At 37.7% G+C, this 21,363-nt stretch overlaps 2 protein-coding genes across 4 annotated transcripts in view; both read right to left on the bottom strand.

The window, feature by feature from the left end:
• The window catches only part of LOC310636727 (rapamycin-insensitive companion of mTOR-like), a 50,144-nt gene extending 49,967 nt beyond the window's left edge, over positions 1-177 (bottom strand). For all 3 annotated transcript variants that reach the window (XM_083356797.1, XM_083356799.1, XM_083356800.1), the window contains exon 1: positions 33-177. The gene's annotated coding sequence lies outside the window, so the exon portion shown is untranslated. The remainder of the gene's footprint in view (positions 1-32) is intronic.
• On the bottom strand, positions 117-20,771 carry LOC310636739 (rapamycin-insensitive companion of mTOR-like; the record flags this gene model as incomplete). The annotated part of the gene is made up of 6 exons (XM_083356828.1): positions 117-164; positions 3,978-4,042; positions 5,089-5,108; positions 7,168-7,265; positions 20,496-20,543; positions 20,723-20,771. The coding sequence occupies 5 exons, from the start codon at positions 20,769-20,771 to the stop codon at positions 4,006-4,008; spliced, it is 252 nt and encodes an 83-aa protein (XP_083212954.1). The 3' UTR covers positions 117-164; positions 3,978-4,005.
• Positions 20,772-21,363: the final 592 nt, after the last annotated feature.

Genomic DNA, 21,363 nt, shown 5'->3' with positions numbered 1-21,363 from the left:
TCACATTACTGTAATATTATTTTGGCAATTACCTGGCTATTAAGTAATCCACTTTCAGTTTTAATACCTTCTGTAAAATACTGGAGTCTCTGATTAGATATCGAAGAGCTCGGAGTCCTGCTGCTCGCACCTCTTTTGCTTCATTTAATAAAGCTAACCGCAAACTGTGATGATAAATAAGTCATTCAGGCTATAGAGGATCAAAGTACATCCATTCTATATTCCCCAACCCCATTTTATGTGAATAACTAGCTGCATCTAACTATTTTTTAACACTGTAGTATCCAAAATGTGTTTTTACAACATCTATTCACCAGCTAATAATGTATAAATGATACATTATAATGTATAAAATGCCACTAAAAACTGTTAAATATATAACATATTATATATTTAATCAAATTAAAAATATGAGTCTAGAGAATGACATAAACATAAAACATTTTACACTTTGCTGTACACATTGTTGAAATTAAGTCAGAATTACCATAGAAAAAACATCTCTGCAACATTTAAGGAATTATATAATCCCAAACTTGCAAAGTTTTTAACAATTTAATCTACCAATCCCAATTATTTTTTTCTTAAAAAGTTCTAGAGTTTAAATTCTCCCAAAGGTTATCTCTATAGTTCCAAGAATACAAACAAAGGCTACGGTAATTATTCACTGCTTTCAATTAAGGAGATAATTACCCTTGAAACTTATGGCCTAATAGTGATATGTGTTTTTAGATAACCTTGGAAACTATTTTTTTAAAAAAATATTAAGATTTAAATTTAAAGATTTAAATAGCCAAAGGGCTATTCCATTTTATAGCCAGTAAAGATTAACTTCAGACTTAAACAGTACTAGTTTCTGTTGTCTGGATTCATTTGCAGTTTATCAGAATGATCAAAAGTGAAATCATTATGAGGTAAAAATCACTACAAAGCTAAATGTTTTTAATATTACGCTGGTATTTTAATATTACGCTGGTTTTAATATTACGCTGCTAAGCTTGTAAGCCGCCCTGAGTCTTCGGAGAAGGGCGGGATATAAATGGAATTAAAATAAAAATAAATAAAATAAATATCATATTTTTCCCAGAGGTTTTAAGCTCAGCACATTTAAGATTTTGAAAGTCAGAAGAATGGCCAACTGGGTAAAGAAGCACACGGAATAATGTTTGCATCTTCTAAAAAGAACAGTGCTTTTTTCTCCATTTATGATGGCCTTTAGAGTGCAGAGTTGTTAAGTTTATACTATCAAAGTTCTAGAGGACTTTTCTGGAATTAGATTTAAAGTACGGCATTGTTGTGATACTTACGTAAATTAAATCTCCAATAAACACAATAATGTAATTTTAAAATTATAAAGAATAAAGTTAATCTTTAATCAAATATATCTAATCTTGAGACATAGGTAAGATCAATAATATCTATTTGACATCTTTAACAGATATTTTTATTAATATACCAAATAAAATTGGTCTTGTTAAAATTGTTTCTGATGGTAAGACATTATTGCCTGCCTTAGCTGTAAATAGAAAGAAAATACATGCAAATTGTAAAATACTAAATTTCTCTAAAAACTCCAAAATGCAGATAGCCCTCGCCTTCCTTCCTTCATTTAGTGACTGTTTAAAGTTACAACGGCACTGAAAAATGTAACTTAGGACCATTTGTCACAGTTATGAAACTTTGCACAGCACTGAAGCATCCTCATGATCATGTGATCAAAATTCATATGCTTGGCAACTGGTTCATATTTATGACTGTTGCTGTGTCCCAAGGTCATGTGATCACCTTTTGCAAAGTCAATGGGGAAGTCAGATTTACTTAACAACTGGGTTACTAACTGCAGTGATTCACTTAACAACTGTGGAAAGGAAGGTTGTAAAATGGGGCAAAACTCACTTAACAAATATCTCACTTAACAACAGAAATTTTGTGGTCGTAGGTCAAGGACTACCGTTATGTCATGCTAACTACTTTAACATATTAATATTTCCTGTTTTAAAAATAGATCAAATCATAGCATATTCTGTAGTATTTATCTGCTTATCCACTGTTTATAATTATTTAGATTCTTTACTATCCCAATATGTGGCTAGTAAAAATCTGGATATTTTAAACAAAAACATTTTTAATGATTTTCTTTCAGGTCTTTAACAGTAAACAGGATATACTACACAACAGGCTTATGTTTAAGGTACAGGGAGTGCAGAATTATTAGGCAAATGAGTATTTTGACCACATCATCCTCTTTATGCATGTTGTCTTACTCCAAGCTGTATAGGCTCGAAAGCCTACTACCAATTAAGCATATTAGGTGATGTGCATCTCTGTAATGAGAAGGGGTGTGGTCTAATGACATCAACACCCTGTATCAGGTGTGCATAATTATTAGGCAACTTCCTTTCCTTTGGCAAAATGGGTCAAAAGAAGGACTTGACAGGCTCAGAAAAGTCAAAAATAGTGAGATATCTTGCAGAGGGATGCAGCACTCTTAAAATTGCAAAGCTTCTGAAGCGTGATCATCGAACAATCAAGCGTTTCATTCAAAATAGTCAACAGGGTCGCAAGAAGCGTGTGGAGAAACCAAGGCGCAAAATAACTGCCCATGAACTGAGAAAAGTCAAGCGTGCAGCTGCCAAGATGCCACTTGCCACCAGTTTGGCCATATTTCAGAGCTGCAACATCACTGGAGTGCCCAAAAGCACAAGGTGTGCAATACTCAGAGACATGGCCAAGGTAAGAAAGGCTGAAAGACGACCACCACTGAACAAGACACACAAGCTGAAACATCAAGACTGGGCCAAGAAATATCTCAAGACTGATTTTTCTAAGGTTTTATGGACTGATGAAATGAGAGTGAGTCTTGATGGGCCAGATGGATGGGCCCGTGGCTGGATTGGTAAAGGGCAGAGAGCTCCAGTCCGACTCAGACGCCAGCAAGGTGGAGGTGGAGTACTGGTTTGGGCTGGTATCATCAAAGATGAGCTTGTGGGGCCTTTTGGGGTTGAGGATGGAGTCAAGCTCAACTCCCAGTCCTACTGCCAGTTTCTGGAAGACACCTTCTTCAAGCAGTGGTACAGGAAGAAGTCTGCATCCTTCAAGAAAAACATGATTTTCATGCAGGACAATGCTCCATCACACGCGTCCAAGTACTCCACAGCGTGGCTGGCAAGAAAGGGTATAAAAGAAGGAAATCTAATGACATGGCCTCCTTGTTCACCTGATCTGAACCCCATTGAGAACCTGTGGTCCATCATCAAATGTGAGATTTACAAGGAGGGAAAACAGTACACCTCTCTGAACAGTGTCTGGGAGGCTGTGGTTGCTGCTGCACGCAATGTTGATGGTGAACAGATCAAAACACTGACAGAATCCATGGATGGCAGGCTTTTGAGTGTCCTTGCAAAGAAAGGTGGCTATATTGGTCACTGATTTGTTTTTGTTATGTTTTTGAATGTCAGAAATGTATATTTGTGAATGTTGAGATGTTATATTGGTTTCACTGGTAAAAATAAATAATTGAAATCGGTATATATTTGTTTTTTGTTAAGTTGCCTAATAATTATGCACAGTAATAGTCACCTGCACACACAGATATCCCCCTAAAATAGCTATAACTAAAAACAAACTAAAAACTACTTCCAAAAATATTCAGCTTTGATATTAATGAGTTTTTTGGGTTCATTGAGAACATGGTTGTTGTTCAATAATAAAATTAATCCTCAAAAATACAACTTGCCTAATAATTCTGCACTCCCTGTATAACCTGGACATAAATTCCAACTGTGCATCAGGGACAGGAGTAACAAATCCATAGTAATCTATTTCCACCTTTAATACCCATCATAACTTAGAATTTCTAGCCCTTTGTTCTTATACGGTCATCTTCTCTGGATAAAACTGGTTTCTGATTTGTTATTACTTTAATACAGAATTTCAATCATCAGATTACTATTTACAATACACAACACAGCACTTACCATATGATGATATCTTCATACGTAAAACCTAATTTTTCTTCTGTATGACCAGCATTACAAAGAAGCTGCAAGATATAAATTTCAATGCTTTCAACAACAGAATTAAAACTATTTTCGGTAAGAAAGTTCAACTAATCATTTCCTCACATTTGTATTACTTCCCAATTAACCAGCCTGAATATTTTTTCAGGATATTATTAGAAAAGGAAGAAATGGCTTGGTTGAATTATTGCCATTACTTTTTGTCAATTATTTTGAAAGATTATTTCAAAGCTATATAATAGTAAATAATTTTCAATGCTTTTCACCATATTAAGCTTTCTTTCTTTCATTGTTACTTCAACTTTTTAAAGCTCTTAAAAGAGCTGAATAGAATATGTAATTTGTACATCAGTATCTCAGTTTTTCTATTAAACAGCAATAGCAATAGCAGACTTATACAATGCTCCATAGTGCTTTATAGCCCTCTCGCAGTTTACAAAATCATCAGATTGTCCCCAACAATCTGGGTCCTCAGAAGGATGGAAGGCTGAGTCAACCTTAAGCTTGAACTCCTGTTAGTAGGCAGAGTTAGCCTGCAATACTGCATTCTAACCATTGCGCCATCACAACTCCTAATTCAAAAACAGTTCTTGAATTATATAAAACAATTTTCAGACTGCCTCCACATGGTCTCTACAATATCAGTGAAGTCCCATAATCATTTCTTGCTGAAAATATTATTTTTAAGAACATTGGGAAGTTTAATTATAAGTTTCACTATATGAAGCATCCTAGTTTTATCTATTTAATTCATAGAATTTCTAAATTATATCAGAAACATTTGTTTTACATATTTCCTTTCTTCTTTTCAAAACTAGCATCATGTTAACCATAGAAATATTCCAATAAACCAAAGAACTCCTACATAAAACATGGGGGCAGCTCTTTTGATATTTAAAAATATGCTTGAAATCTCTTAAAAATTACATCTAAACAGAGTAAAAGCAACACAAGAAAGAAACTGGCCATATGAATGACCCACCATCCTTCCATATTTCAAACCTGTTTTAACATTTTGATAGTAGAGGGGAAATTTGGGTGGAGAATTCTACAGTAGCTGTATACTCACTTGAATACAAGTAGAAAATGCTATATAAAGTGAAATAAAGAGAATGCATTTGTAAAAAAATGCAAGAAAAATGCAAATAAATTAACCTGCCTTTCTTTGGAATTCTAGAACATACCTACAACTTAACTGTACTCAACATCACTAGTACTACTATGCACGTTCCCAATTTTTTTAGTTTTTTAACCAGTGCCATGCGGCTTTTGGTAACTGGAACAGCTCTCCTCCCCCAAAGATTCAGATAGCAGCCTTTTTCCTGGGATTCTTAAAAGCTCATCTTCACAGTCTCTTCCTTCACCATACATCACTTTGAAGAAAAGATTAAACATCTCTTCAGAAATACCTGTCTCCATTGTCAAACCTTAATTTCTACTTTAACAAACTGAAGAGAATAAGATAAGAATTGAAATTATTTCCCAATTCCTTCTCAACTGCTACTGTTTTGTTCAAAGGTTCATTCTTAAATACCAAATTAGGCTATTATCTCCATTAAACAATGGAAAGAAAAATATGAGATGATGTCCTGGGCCTTAAATTTCGTAAAATTGACAAAATGTTACTGAATTTATACCTGAAGTAAAAGTGTAAGAGAGCAGCTCAAATACCAATTTAGACACTTCTCTTCCACTTTACGTATGTGCTTAATTTTGTGAAGGAAGTTTATAAAATAAGCTTATATGTAAAATAAAAGTAGGGAGAGCTTCAGTCCGAATAAGCATTGATCTATGGCAGGGGTGTCAAACTGGCAGCCCGCAGGCTGGATGGGTCATGTGTAGGCCATGCCCACCCCGGCTCTGCAAAGGCGAAAAGCACTGTGATACGTCACGAGATGCGATCAAGTTTGACACCCATGACCTAGGGCATCAAAGCTTTGCGGGCACCAATACAGCCTCCTCTTCTGAATGATTCTAAAAATTCAAACCTTCACATTGGCAGCATATGATACCAACAGTCAGTGTGTCTTAGGAGTGTCATATCCCCTTGAACTAGCATTGTTCCAACGGTCTATGAACAAAATTTGTATTAGGGAGCTACGCTGGTTATCATGTGCAATTCAAAGTGCTGGTTGTTATCTATTATATACACTACAACTCGAGAGTCTGAGTACTTTAGAAACCATTTTGCCTGCACAATATAGGAGACCAGGGGACAACTGCTGTGACAAGGTTCAATTGGAGGGAGCTTGATAATGAATTTATTTATTTAGAAGATTTGTATTATGGCTGCCCATCCAAAGCAACTCTGGGCAGCTAACAAAAATAATTAAGCCAATAAATAAAATAATAAAAACAACAATCACCCTGTGCCATAACCATCCCCTTTGGGATATCCAACAACAGACTCAGCTACCCTCCTAGTGAATGCACCCTGTGAGATCTCCCTCTTATCCCAAAACACAGACACCTCTCCCTCTCATAGTTCTCCAGCAGGTTGTAAACAACTGGCTTTTTGAGAACAGATTGATGTAGAACCACTGGCAGATGGATGCTTTTTATTAATCTGTGTTATTTGGAATTATGATTTATTGTTGTTTTATTATCAGTTACTGCATGTTGTATCTTGCCTAAAATACCAGTAAACTGGACTAAATAAATCCTACAAATAAGTCATCAGTTTCTATCTTAAAAATGTATTCTTATATGGCTGAACATATGGCTGAACAGGCTTCTCCGGATCTGCAAAATGGAGACAGGAAATAGCTGCAGGTTTAGTTGACTGCTTCATGACCCTTTCAAGGTCTTCACAAGAACGCATATATTCAGAACATATTTCTGCTGGAAGCACATCCAGAGTTGTTTTGTATACATCAAATAATATGCATATGCTTCTTCAACATGGTTCATTATCTAGCAGTCCACATATTTATTCAAGCTCCCCAAAATTGTGGATATCCAAGTTATTCAAGCTCCCCAAAATTGTGGATATCCAAGTAATTTAAAACAATTTAGCAATCCTATTACTACTTGATGACATTATCATCCCATTGCTACATCATTCAACCACCATTTTTCTAAAACAAATATTCTTTGATTCACTAATAAAAATAAAATATAATGTTGTAATAGTCACTAGATTTCTTACCTTTGTAAAATTATTCAAATGGCCAAGTTTTCTCATATTTGAAACCCCTTGCAATTTGGCCACATTTTGAAGAATCTCTCTCAAGTTATCGGAGGGGTCTACAAAAGAGATATGGTATAGAATGAATTAGAGAAACTATACAGTCCCCAAAACAATGAAAAATATATCCCTTAGGAAACAGATCACAGTGTAACTCCTTAAATTATCTTAATATTTGTCTTTGAGAATTCCTGCCATGTTTTGACACACAAATTTATTCCATACTGGGGTTATTATGTTATTTATTTATAAATTTCTGCCTTTTTCTGATCCAAAAGACAAAGTTCAATGATTAACCACTTTTATTTTATGTTAGTCACCCTATAATCAACTCCTATGGTGCAGAACAATATTATAGATTCAGCTATCATCAGTCCAGTACAAGTAGTTCTCAGCTTAATGACAATTGGGACCAAAGCTTCTACCACCATTGTAAGATGGTGTGGTTGTAAGTTGAGTCAGACCCAATTTTACAAGTTTTATGCTGGTCATTAAGTAAATCACTGCAGTCATTGAGTGAATCAGTGGCTGTTAAGCAAATATAGCTTCTCCAATGTTTTTTTGAAGGAAATTGGCAAAAAAGATAGTAAATCACATTCTCATAACCACAGGACAGTGCAACTGGTCATAAATGTGAATTGGTTGCCAATTGTCCAAAATGTGATGTGAGCACAGAAGTGGTGCGATAGTTGCAAGTATGTGAATTAACTGTCACTTTTTCCAATGTTGTTGAAACTTTAAACCACTGTTAAATGAACAGTTATTAAGTCAAAGAGTACCTGTAAAAAAAGTTAACCTATTATTTTGTTACTGCTATAACATCAAGCAAAATTTAAAAAAATGGTGGGAAACTTTTAAAATACATTATTTTCTAAATAGTAGAAAAATTTGAGATTACAAAGATTCTTTTAAAAATGAAAATAGCACTTCCATAGAAAATGGGGAAAAAATGGAAAAAGAGAAAAAAAGTTAAGACAGAAAACATTTCATAAAATTTAAGAAGCAAAAGCTACAAACAAAAGAGATTACAGAGTTTACAACAGTATCGATATAAAAATACCACTATCATAATCTTTGATTTTAAGGATGCATAATAGATGGATCAAATTGCTGTCCTACAATTTAACATCATCAACAATATAATATGGGCGATGTATATTCTTTTGTTTTGAGCATTTAGCAGAATATTGCCAAACTAATTCTAGATTCAAATAATTTTGCTATAAAATTATTTAGATTTCAACTGCAAGTTCATAGAGTTATGACTTAGAAAATCTTATTTCACTGGTATAATAATAAATCAAACTACAGATAAAAAGGTAAAGGTTCCCCCGCACATGCGTGCTAGTCGTTTCCAACTCTAGGGGCCGGTGCTCATCTCTGTTTCAAAGCCCAAGAGCTAGCACTTGTCCGAGGACGTCTCCGTGATCATGTGGCCGGCATGACTAGACGCCAAAGGTGCACGGAGCGCTGTTACCTTCCCACCGTAGTGGTCCCTATTTTTCTACTTGCATTTTTAAGTGCTTTCGAACTGCTAGGTTGGCAGAAGCTGGGACGAGTAACAGGTGCTCACTCTGCTATGCGGCACTCGGGATTCGACCCACCAAACTGCCGACCTTCTGATCGACAAGCTCAACGTCCTAACCCACTGAGCCACCGCGTCCCTTAAACTACAGATAGTCCTTGTTTAATAACCACAACTGGGACCAGCAACTCAGTCAATAAGCAAAGTGATTGCTAAGTAAAACTGTGACTGTGTTTATGATTTTAACTTCAGCTTTCATTTGCTTTATAGACCTGCAAAGGTAAAAAATGGAAGGAATGGTTTGAAAGTTAATTCTTCATCACCCTCAGTAACTGTGAGCAATCACTGTTCTGCACAGTTGCTAAATGAGGACTACTTGTTCTTTCTCAATAAAGCTTCACAAAACAGAAACATTCCAGCTTGATCAAATAGCAGCCAAAATGCAATTCTATTTCCTTTTTCTCAAAGTAGTAATAAAATGTCCTCTGGTCACAAAGGTTTAAAGGCATGTATGATATATTACAAGGAGCAAGAGTACCTCGGTTTTGCAATGGTTCTGCTTCTTCCTCAATGGACAATTTTAGTCTGCCATAGCAGATGGAAGGAGAGATTGACCCACTAGTGGCTAATGGGTGAAGTCAATTCAATTCTCTCTTCCCTGTTTTTTAACATCTATAGTAAACTGATGGAGATTATCTAACAATTTCGGATGTGACAGCAGTATCCTGGTGATGCCTAATTATAGACTGCTATCCCATCCTGTAAGAGAGATGTGGCTGATGTCCTTTTGTTTATTGATCACATTTAGAAACTGCCCATCTCCCTCACAAAGGGACCCTGTGTACAAATAAGCGCCTGGAGCATGTGAAGACTTGGATGAGAGACAACGGAGAAAATCTGAACCCATGTAAGACAGAATTACTGCTTGTACATTGGAATTCTTCTGAATTCATACCTCCTGCCTGAAAGCTGGTAGTAGCCAGAAGAACTTAAGTTTTAACTCCGGACAGTAGGGGTTGCAGCCTTTCTTACTGCAAGGATACCTAGCTATAGTAGCTCCTTCCCTCAATACCAACCAGTTAGACTACTGCAATGCAATTTACATGGGGTTGCCCTGAAACTGCAACTGGTCCTGAACATTTGTTTAACAAGTTAACCATTGTACATCACTTGTATATGAATTGCACGAAAAAGGAAAATATGCTACATAAAAAGATTTAGTGTATTAAAATAATTTAATGGATAACCCCATTCAGAAAATCTTGCAAATGTCACCTTGTGTCTTCATTGAGACGAATGAATACAGAACTTTAAAAAAGTAATTCATGCCATTAAGTGTTAACACCAACTTGATGGCACCTACTCCAGCAATCCACTCGTGTCCATGCTGCACAAAGAACATGCTAGTTATAATGGTATCTTAAAAAACAACCGAGGCATTATATAATGCTAAACAAATATTTCAAAGCTTGAAATGATTTTTTTCATAATCCAGAAGCATTTAAGTTTGTTGCTTTCAGAACCTTAAAGGCTAGTTGGCATCAGCTGTTCCAGTTTCTATAAATTTCAGATCGAGTCACTAATACCCTTTAATGCACTCTAACTATGACTTTTCTCAGAAACTTCAAATGGTTCAAAGTGCTATAGCAAGATTACTTTAGTATTTGTCATATTTATTTTCAATTCTATATTTTTGTTGCATCATACTTCTAGCTAATATTTACTGCAAATAAACTAGGTGCTGAGCCATTATTTATATATGAAGATACACATAGATTCATATCCCCAACCAGCCAATACATTTAACTGTTACCACAGAGAGTTCTGTGTGGTATAGCAGTTTGAATGTTAGACTAGCAGCAGGTTTTAGTCTAAGGTCAAACACTGAAAGTCACTAAGTTGGGTTTGAATCAATCACTCACTCTCTCACCTTATAGGGTAATTTTAGTAAAGAAAAATAGAAGGAAGGAGATCATATATACTAACTTAAGTTTCTAAGTAAAAAACAAGATATAAATCTAACAAATACATTAAATGTATTTTATTCATTTGGCAATTGAAACCTGGGATAGAAAATATAACAAATAAAGACACTATCAGGAGATGACAAGAAAACTTCGATAATTAATGCATTTTTTTATCTCTCTCTGATCTTATGCTTTCTTATCCTTTGTGGCTGCACTCCAGTGCAATAGTTCCACAAGATAAGAATAGTTTTACAAGGTGACAGAAAAGTTACTGTATGTTCCATAACATTTCATGAAACTCAATTCTATTATTCTGCATCTGCATAAAAAAGCAATGCCCTATCATCCCTAACCATCTGTTGAATTTGCCTAGGTAATCTTGATTAGAATTATTCTTAATGATAGTCTGGATCTTGCAACTAGTCTAGAAATAACTTATCAACCAGCAATCATCATTAGGTATATAAATTTTAGTACTTAAACAATTTGATTTGCTGCTGATTTACTCTGGTGATTCTGTGCTGATTCTGATTCTAAAACTTTGCCTACCAAGATCTGGAAAATCTGAAAATACATTCATTCCATACAATTGTCTAAATCAGCGATGCCGAACCTATGTCACACATAATACCGGACAACTATACTCCAGAGCACACCCCATTCTCGTATAATTTTTAGAGACTGTGAGGGCCGTACAAGAATGGGCCAGACTCCAATGTCCTGAAATTGTGCGAGGCCATGATCTCATGCACTCTCTGAAGATACTGAAAATTGTGCAAGAATGGGTTGTGCTTTCACAGTTTTCAGAGACTGCAAAGGCCAGAGAGATTCATTCTCCAAGTTGTTTCACAAATGTAGGCCTTGGTGGCCCTGGAGCAGTTTTGGGTAGGCTGCAGAAGCCTCTCAGCGGGAGTACATGGCAGATCCTGGGGAGCATTGGGCCATGGGGGCAATCAGGCCATTCACCAAGGCTCATAAACCTTGGGGAATGGTGCAAGGTGGCTTTTTTGAGTGACGGGATGGTGCTACGGCTGAATTGAAGTATGGACCTCTACTTCAGGCTCAGTTTCAGCACTGCTGTTCAGTGCCGCTGTTCAAGGTAGCCTAGATGGTACTTGTTCGGGTGGGGGTTGTATGTGGGGGAGATATTTTTGTTCAGGGGGATGGTGTGACACACCAGCAGAGTCAAGTTAGGCATGTTCCAAATTTTTGGCACAGCTGGCCCAAAAGATTTGCCATCATTGCTCTACATGGAATCTTGTAGATGTTTGTGGTTGAATATTAGGGTAGCATCTACCAGAAACAGGATTTTTTCCAATAATGAAAAAATATTCATTAAATATTTGAAAATCAGCAAAATAAATATTCTTTTGAATGATTTGTGACTATTTTTAGAGAGAAATCCTTTTAAAATTTATGTGCTACTGTTCCTCAACAACTTTTTATAAGTTATTTTAAAACCGGTGACATACACACATAAATATAAAACACTTTCATTATGGCTATATAGTTTATATATTAGTTTCAATAAAGTAACCCCATGGATCTTTTTCTTTAAAGTTTACAATTATTGTACAAACATGTAATTTATATTAGCAAAAATATCTATGCTATAATATTGAACAGACTGCATAATTGGACTTGAAATTAAAGCATGTATTTACTTCTACAAAGTACCATGGACACCTGTTATTGCCCAGACTACTAATATTATGACAGATTTTCATGTAAATTGGCATTAAAATCAGGCATCTAGCATTGACAAGATTTTCTTTATAAGCACATATTTAGAATTTATCTTTTACTACTGAAAGTACCCCCTTCATGGATTACTGCCTTGTCATGTCGAAGGGGCTTGCGTAATTCAATGAAGCTATGAGCTATACCGTGAAGGGCCACTCAAGATGGACCAGTCATAGCAGAGAGTTCTGACAAAATGTGATCCACTGGAGAAGGAAATGGCAACCCACTCCAGTATCCTTGCCATGAAAACCCTATGGACACTACAAAAAGGCAAAACGATATGATGCTGGAAGATGAGCCCCTCAGGTCAGAAGGTGTCCAATATGCTACTGGGGAAGAGCAGAGGGATAGTACTAGTAGCGCCAGAAAGAATGAAGCGACTGGGCCAAAGCCGAAAGGACACTCAGCTGTGGATATATCTGGTGGTGAAAGGAAAGTCCGATGCTGTAAAGATTTTTTCTCCATAGGAACCTGGAATATAAGATCTATGAATCAAGGAAAGCTAGACGTAGTCAAACGAGATGACAAGACTGAACATTGACATCTTAGGAATCAGTGAACTAAAATGGACAGGAATGGGTGAATTTAATTCAGATGACCATCAGGTATATTACTGTGGGCAAGAATCCCTCAGAAGAAATGGAGTAGCCTTCATAGTCAATAAAAGAGTAGGAAAAGCAATACTGGGATACAATCCCCAAAATGACAGAATGCTCTCAGTTCGAATCCAAGCCAAATCATTCAATATCACTGTAGTCCAAGTCTAAGCCCCAACCACCGGTGCTGAAGAGGATGAAACTGACCAGTTCTATGAAGCCCTACGGCACCTTATAGAACTAACATCAAAACATGATGCCCTTATCATCATGGGGGATTGGAATGCTAAAGTAGGAAGCCAAAAGATAACTGGAATAACAGGCAGGTTTGGCCTTGGAGTACAAAATGAAGCAGGGCACAGGCTGACAGAATTTTGTCAAGAGAATATGATGGTCATCGCACACACTCTTTTTCAACAACCCAAGAGATGGCTCTACACATGGACATCACCAGACGGTCAACACAGAAATCAGACTGACTATGTGCTCTGCAGCCAAAGATGGAGAAGCTCTATACAGTCAGTAAAAACAAGACCAGGAGCTGACTGTGGTTCAGACCATGAGCTTCTCATTGCAAAGTTTAGACTTAAACTGAAGAAAGTAGGGAAAAGCACTAGGCCACTCAGATATGAACTAAATCATATCCCTGATAAATACACAGTAGAGGTGACAAATAGATTTAAGGAATTAGATCTGATAGACAGAGTGCCTGAAGAACTATGGACAGAGGTTCACAACATTGTACAAGAGGTAGCAACTAAAGCTATCCCAAAGAAAAAGAAATGCAAGAAAGCAAAATGGCTGTCTGAGGAAGCTTTGCAAATAGCTGAGGAAAGGAGGGAAGCAAAAGGCAAGGGAGAAAAAGAAAGATACGCCCAATTGAATGCAGAATTCCAGAGAATAGCTAGAAGAGATAAGAATGCCTTCTTAAATGAACAGTGCAAAGAAATAGAAGAAAACAATAGAATAGGGAGGACCAGAGATCTCTTCAAGAAATGAAGAGAACGTTTCATGTAAAAATGGGCATGATAAAGGACCAAAATGGCAGGGACCTAACAGAGACAGAAGAGATTAAGAAGAGGTGGCAAAATTACACAGAAGACCTATACAAGAATGAACTTAACGTCCCTGATAACCACGATGAGGTGGTCAATGACCTCAAGCCAGACCTCCTAGAATGTGAAGTGAAGTGGGCCTTAAAAAAGCTGAGCAACAACAAAGCTAGTGGAGGTGATAGTATTCCAGCTGAGCTATTCAAAATCTTAAAAGACAATGCAGTAAAAGTGCTACACTCAATTTGCCAGCAAATTTGGAAAACTCAACAGTGGCCACAGGATTGGAAAAGATCAGTTTACATTCCAATTCCAAAGAAAGGCAGTGCCAAAGAATGTTCAAACTATCGCACCATTGCACTCATTTCACGTGCTAGTAAAGTCATGCCTAAAATCCTACAAGCTAGGCTCCAGCAGTATGTGGATCAAGAACTACCAGAAGTACAGGCAGGATTTCGAAGAGGCAGAGGAACTAGAGATCAAATTGCCAACATACGCTGGATCATGGAGAAAGCTAGGGAGTTCCAGAAAAACATCTACTTCTGCTTCATTGACTATGCTAAAGCCTTTGATAGTGTGGATCACAACAAACTGTGGCAAGTTTTAAAGAGATGGGAGTACCAGACCACCTTATTTGTCTCTTGAGAAACCTATATGTGGGTCAAGAAGCAACAGTGAGAACTGGACACGGAACCACTGACTGGTTCAAAATTGGGAAAGGAGTTCGGCAAGGCTGTATACTGTCGCCCTGCCTATTTAACTTATATGCAGAGCACATCATGAGAAAGGCAGGGCTAGATGAATCAAAAGTTGGAATTAAGATTGCCGGGAGAAATATCAACAACCTAAGATATGCAGATGATACCACTCTAATGGCAGAAAGTGAAGAAGAACTAAAGAGCCTCTTGTTGCGGATGAAGAAGAAGTGTGCAAAAGTTGGCTTAAAACTTAACATTAAGAAAACCAAGATCATGGCATCCGACCCTCTCAATTCCTGATGGGGAAGAAATGGAGGTAGTGACAGATTTTATTTTCCTAGGCTCCAAGATCACTGCAGATGGGGACTGTAGCCAAGAAATGAAAAGACGCTTGCTCCTGGGAATTAAAGCCATGGCAAATCTAGACAGCACACTAAAAAGCAGAGACATCACTCTGTCAACAAAAGTGCATATAGTCAAGGCTATGGTCTTCCCAGTTGCAATGTATGGCAGTGAAATTTCGACCACAAGAAAGGCTGAGCGCCAAAGAAGTGAGGCCTTTGAACTATGGTGCTGGAGAAGACTCCTGCAAGTCCCTTGGACTGCAAGGCGATCAAATTGGTCAGTCCTAGAGGAGATCAACCCTGACTGCTCTTTAGAAGGCCAGATCCTGAAGTTGAAACTCAAATACTTTGGCCACCTAATGAGAAGGAAGGACTCACTGGAGAAGAGCCTAATGCTGGGAAAGATTGAGAGCAAGAGAAGAAGGGGACGACAGAGAATGAGATGGCTGGATAGAGTCACTGAAGCAGTAGGTGTGAGCTTAAATGGACTCCAGAAGATGGTAGAGGAGAGGAAGGCCTGGAGGAATGCTGTCCATAGGGTTGCGATGGGTCGGACACGACTTCGCAACTAACAGCAACAACAACAACAACTGCAAGTACAGTCCAATAACAATCTAAACACTGGAAAAGTGTACATGCTGGAACTTTTTTGCTGTTTATTCCAGTATGATTGTGAGCAGCTTTCATTCCCTTCCTATAGCAAAAGAGTGAAAATAAATAAAAAAATGAGAAGAAAATATCAGACCACAGTGAGAAATAACAAATTACTAAGAAAGAAACTAAGTTTGAGAACAAAAGCTTCTAACCACCTTAGGTTCTAACTTACAGTAAATCCCCTTCACAGGTTTTTATTAAAAATGCAGTATTTAAAAGATTTTTTTAAAAGTTTTAAATAATCAATGGAGTTCTTTTATTAAAATTCTGGAAGACTGTTGCCAAATAAGAACTGGGTTAAATGGATAATCAGGTATGAATTAGTTTGGATTTCCATTAAAATAAGTCACTGTATGAAACAAAATTCTACTGGAATAGATTTTGACTCTATCACTCATTCCTAAATCTCTGAATTCATGTAGCACTACAGAGGCATGGGATTTCTTTCCCACATCCTGGCATGAGACACCCATTATCATCTGCTTACTTTGTGCTTACATAAAAATTATATTGTCAGAAAAATTCCTAGACTGTGATTGTTTATAAATCCTATTCATAGGTTTTCTGGGTTTTTTTCTGCATTACAAAATGTCATAATGGTACTCAATTTGGAATGCCACATATTATTTGTGTCACCTATCATGTAAGTTTTAAAATTTAAAATCCATGTGAAATAAACAGGATTATGCATTTGTAATACATTAAGCCTCTCTCTATATAAACATACAAACATAAGTCATTTCTGACAATATAGAATTACTATTCTAATGTGACAGATATTCAGAAGTTAAATTTATATACACAAATTTTGATAAAGAAATTGTGGATTCCCATATATATTTTAGTTATCCAAGAATGTCACTTTATGTAAATGTGGGTGCACCTGCCCTCTGGAACCAGCTCCCTATTGAGCTCCGGATGTCTCCCGACCTTCGCTCCTTTCGCCACGACCTGAAAACTTGGTTATTTGAGCTTGCCAGCCTGAACTGACGGTCTGGGATTTTAAATTTTTAGAATGTGATTTACATGTTGGGGCTAATTTAATTTAATTTATCTTTAACCTTGTATATTGTGTTTTAACTGCCCTGTACACCGCCCCGAGTCCTTCGGGAGAAGGGCGGTATATAAATCCAATAAAATAAATAAAATAAATAAATATGGATTTAAAACAAAAGACTCTCTGTTCCTCACAAAAAACAAACAGAAAAACTTTACATTTTTCTTAGTTAACTAAAAATAGGCAGATTAGAAACTGCATTTGGTTTTGAGATGCTATTTACTTTAGGTGGAGAAGTATGCATACTTTTAGCTATTTTTCTTTGTCTCTAATTCCATCACATACAGACAGGTTCCTCTAATTTCCATTCGTAGAGCTAATTAATAATTGATTATCCAAGCAAATTTCAGTTATTACCAGCCCATCAACTGATCATGAGTCAATAAATTTGGATTTTTCAAGCAACTTGAGGATTTTAATGACTGACTTACTGGCTTACACTCAACTGGTGAGTTCTAAGTTACTGAAGCCTATTCAAAGGAATTGTAGGTGACCTGCACATTATATGTAACAATGGAAAGAACTGTCAAGGAAGTTTGCATGGTCTTTCTCCATGTTTTTTAATCTTCTTTTACATCTTACTTAGTAGGGAAGGAAGAAACATACCATATCACCAAATCAGCATACTCATAACTTTTTTTACTGATTATTTCAGTCAATTTACATGGCCACCCATCTCATAAACACAACTCTGGGCAGTTGATAAAAGTTAAAACCATATAGCCACTGAATTTTTTAAAAAAGGACAAGGTATTATGGCAACCAAGGAAATCAGCCTGGTTTCAATTTCTATAATTCTCTGACACACACACCCCATAGCCAGGTCTTAACAGCTTTCCAAAAGATCCGCAAAATAGAATCTAACCTACTATGGGATAGTATGGTTCGAAAGGGCAGGCGCTGTGACAAAAAAAGTTTCCCGAGTTCTACAAGACAGTAATGTCTAACTGATACAACCCAGAGAATAGAATCCCACAGAATATTCCCACAGAATAAAGACAAAAATGCAGTAGGCACCACTTCTGCATCATCTGTAAAGGAACTTAAAAATACTACCTGTGTAATTAATACTGCTAATGTATTACATAACAGTCGATTAAAAAGATGCAAATTATCTTTCTGATCATGTTCTGCTAAACATATCTAGCTGTCTCCAACCTTTCTTTCACCATTCAAAAGTAAAAAAAAAAAAGCAGGGGACACATTTAACCATTATCCAAGGATCTGCCTTCATGAACACACATAACATGGCCTATCCTACTGAAGCAAGTTCAAACAAATAATAGAATACATTACACTATGAAGCAAACATATTTGTAATAAGGGAATAATAGCAGAATAATAGACAGAATAATATAGGCAGAAGAGAAACAGAACATAACTCTGCAAATACATTTTCAGTATCCTCATAAAAGTGGTCACAAAATCCCAGAATCTACTTGTCATTTAAAAGACTTCAATATAATTTTCCTTTAATAATCTAGAAAAATGGCATATTAAATGGTGTATATCTAGGAGCTACAACATATCAAAATGGTGTATATCTAGATACAATCTGATTTTTTTTTAATTGCAGCATTTAAATTCATGACCATTTTCTCCATTGAATTTCATTTTCTAAAACAATTACCCCAATTTAGATTTTAGAACTGCAGTATGAAAATGTCCATAGAGAAGTCCAGCAATTACTGCAGTAATGTCCAAACATAGAAATCACATGCCCTGTGTGAATAAACACAGTAACTTTTCTATTATGTCATTTAGTCCTCACCATTTAGATGTTGGACTGAAAACATTTTTGGTTTCATTGTACACTTCTGGATTTATCCTGTGCTATCCTTTGTACTGCATATTTTGTCAGAAGCTTATGCGCTTATTCTCAATTTTTCTGATAAACAAAGACTGTACTAAATATTCCAGTTTACAAATTTCAGGATTTGCAGTTCAAAGGATTTGCAAATCCTAACATGCAGTACGCTAGATTATTATTTTATCTACCCAAAACTATCTAAAACAAATGCTATTTTGCCATTTTCTAGTGACAATTTGCAACTCTTCTTCTCAGAAAAAGCATGGTGGAAAAAGAAAAAAACAGCCCTGTTCATCAATTTGAACTAATGAAGAGAAGCTACAGTTTATCTTTCTATTTCAGAAAAAACACATTGCTCTAAAAACAGTTCTGAGACTGACAGTATGTACCTTCTGTGTTCTGCTTGTATTGTAATTTGTATTATTTTAATGCAATAGATACTACCTTAAGGAGTATGAATTACTGAATATACATGTTAAATACCAAGCAATGAAATAAGTTACGCTAAATACTGATAGTTTTGTTTATATAGCATGTCTGTAACATTTTACTACAACTGTGTATATTTTAAGTTTAAAAAGAACATATTCCTATAAATTAGCTCTGAAAATTGAGTTTTTCAAAAATGTTACTATGATGATACTTCCAGCTGCCACCTGGCCTTAATTTCTACACCTAATCATAGTAGAAGGCAGTTTGCTTATCTACAGAGACTGTCAGGGAAGCTTGTATAGCTTTCAACAAGCTTTGGCCAAAAGAAGGCCTATTTCCAAGGAGACTGACTCACCAAATCAATTTGCAAGCTGAGTGTAGGAGGGGAACAGAAATCCTTCAGAAAGACCATTGAGATTTACATAGTGCTAACATAAGCACTCAAACCCTTAACCCCTGCTAACTAACAAACTGAGGTTAAATAACGAACCTGAAATAGATTAAGTTGCACAATCTAGGGTAGTGAGAACATAATACAGTACTTGTCAATAACCTGGTAGTTACTTGTTGTCCTCATGCTCCCCCTTTCCTTGTCAAGCCTATCTCAGCAAGCAACTCACCAAAGTGAAGCATCCCTGGCATTTATTGTCCTCCCATAGAACACCATGACTTTCACTATTTTCAAGGCAGATTTTTTTTTTAAAAAAAATAGAGTTTGCCTTTCATCATATCAACCCAGACTTCACATTCCTTCCCTTTTCAAGAGGCCCAACAAATACCAACTTATTTTAAGCAGGGTAAAACGCCATCGCACAACGGGGGCGGGGGGGGGGCAAGACAAACAAACACAAACACACACACACACACAAACACACACACACACGGTGTACGAGGGCTTATTTCTTCAGAGCCAAATCGTCTTGCAAACAGGCAGACCAATAACGGAACGGCAGGGCCCTCCATTGAGGAACTAATTTACTCCACAAGTCCGCTTCATATACCGCAACCAGGCTGAATGAAATATTACTCACAGGGAAGTGAACCATTCCAACCAAGCTTAGTTTTAAATGAGGGAGGAGGAAGGAGGCGGGGGGGGGGTTGTCCAACCATCCAACTATTCCAAACAAGCTTAGTGTTAAATAAGGGAGGAGGCGGTTGCGTATTGGCAACCTTTCCATCTCCAAAGGGAGCCGCTTCGAGGGACGGAGAAGCGGCTGGCCAGTGCTCTTAGGCGGCCCTCCCTTCTCCCCACGGAGGACCCCACCCTCGGCCCCAGACTCCATTCACTCCCATTCTGAAACTAGGAGCCGGCAACCCAAGAGGAGGAGGCGGTGTGGTGTGGTGTGGTGTGGTGTGTGTGTGTGTGTGCGTGTTCCCGGTCCGGCTTGGCTTTCGGCAGGCCGTCCGTTACCTCGGGTGAGATCGAGGGGGACGTTCTCCTCGCCGCTGTCGTTCCGGCCTGGAGGGGAGAAAAGAGAGACAAGAGCAGGAGCTTCAGTTAGGGATGGAAGCCGCAGCGGGGCCGCCGAGCAGCGGGGCTGAGGCAGGAGAGAGGACGAGGAGTTCGGAGACAGGCCGTTCCCTTGCCGCCCGCCCGCCCGCCTCTCACGGTCTGGGCCTAGCCCAGCTTCTCCTCACCTCGGATGCGGAGGTGCCTCAGCGAGCGGGCGCGGAGACTCACCGCCATGTTTATGCTCCCGCAGTCACAACACCGGAAACCTTGCCCGATCTCGCGAGAGCGGGCGGAGGAGACGCCGCTTGACTTCGCCCGCCGGACGCGCTCGGCCCGGCAGTCTGAGCAGGGCGGGGCGGCGGCTCTGGGGGCTGCCGGCGAGCGGAAAGGACCCGCCCGCGCTCAGCGGTGCCTGGAAGGGGCGAGAGGGAGCGGGGAAGGCTATAGCGCAGCCGCGCCTTCTTTAGCCAGGTAGCGGAGCCCGCGTCACCTTATTTACTACTCATAGGTGTGCGTGCACGTGGATAGCTTAAACATCTCCGTGTTTCCATGTATTTTCTCTCGGTGGCTTCCAGTCACTGCGAATCCTTGTATGTTTAGGTAAATACAGTAGTTCTGTGCGCATGTTTATATATGTATGTATATATATAATAAAATATGTCTGCTTCTTTGTGTGTATATGGATGGATGTTTGTTTCTTCGGAAGGACAGATACTAAAGCTGATGCTCAAGTACATTGGGTCAGCTTCTTTGTGTGTGTCTGTGTCTGTGCATGAATGCGTGTATGTTTCTTCAGGACAAATACTGAACCTGATGCGCAAGTACT

The sequence above is a fragment of the Vipera ursinii genome, assembly GCF_947247035.1.
Source record: "Vipera ursinii genome assembly, chromosome: 2".
Lineage (NCBI taxonomy): Eukaryota > Metazoa > Chordata > Lepidosauria > Squamata > Viperidae > Vipera > Vipera ursinii.
This window is presented reverse-complemented; position numbering and strand designations above follow the sequence as displayed.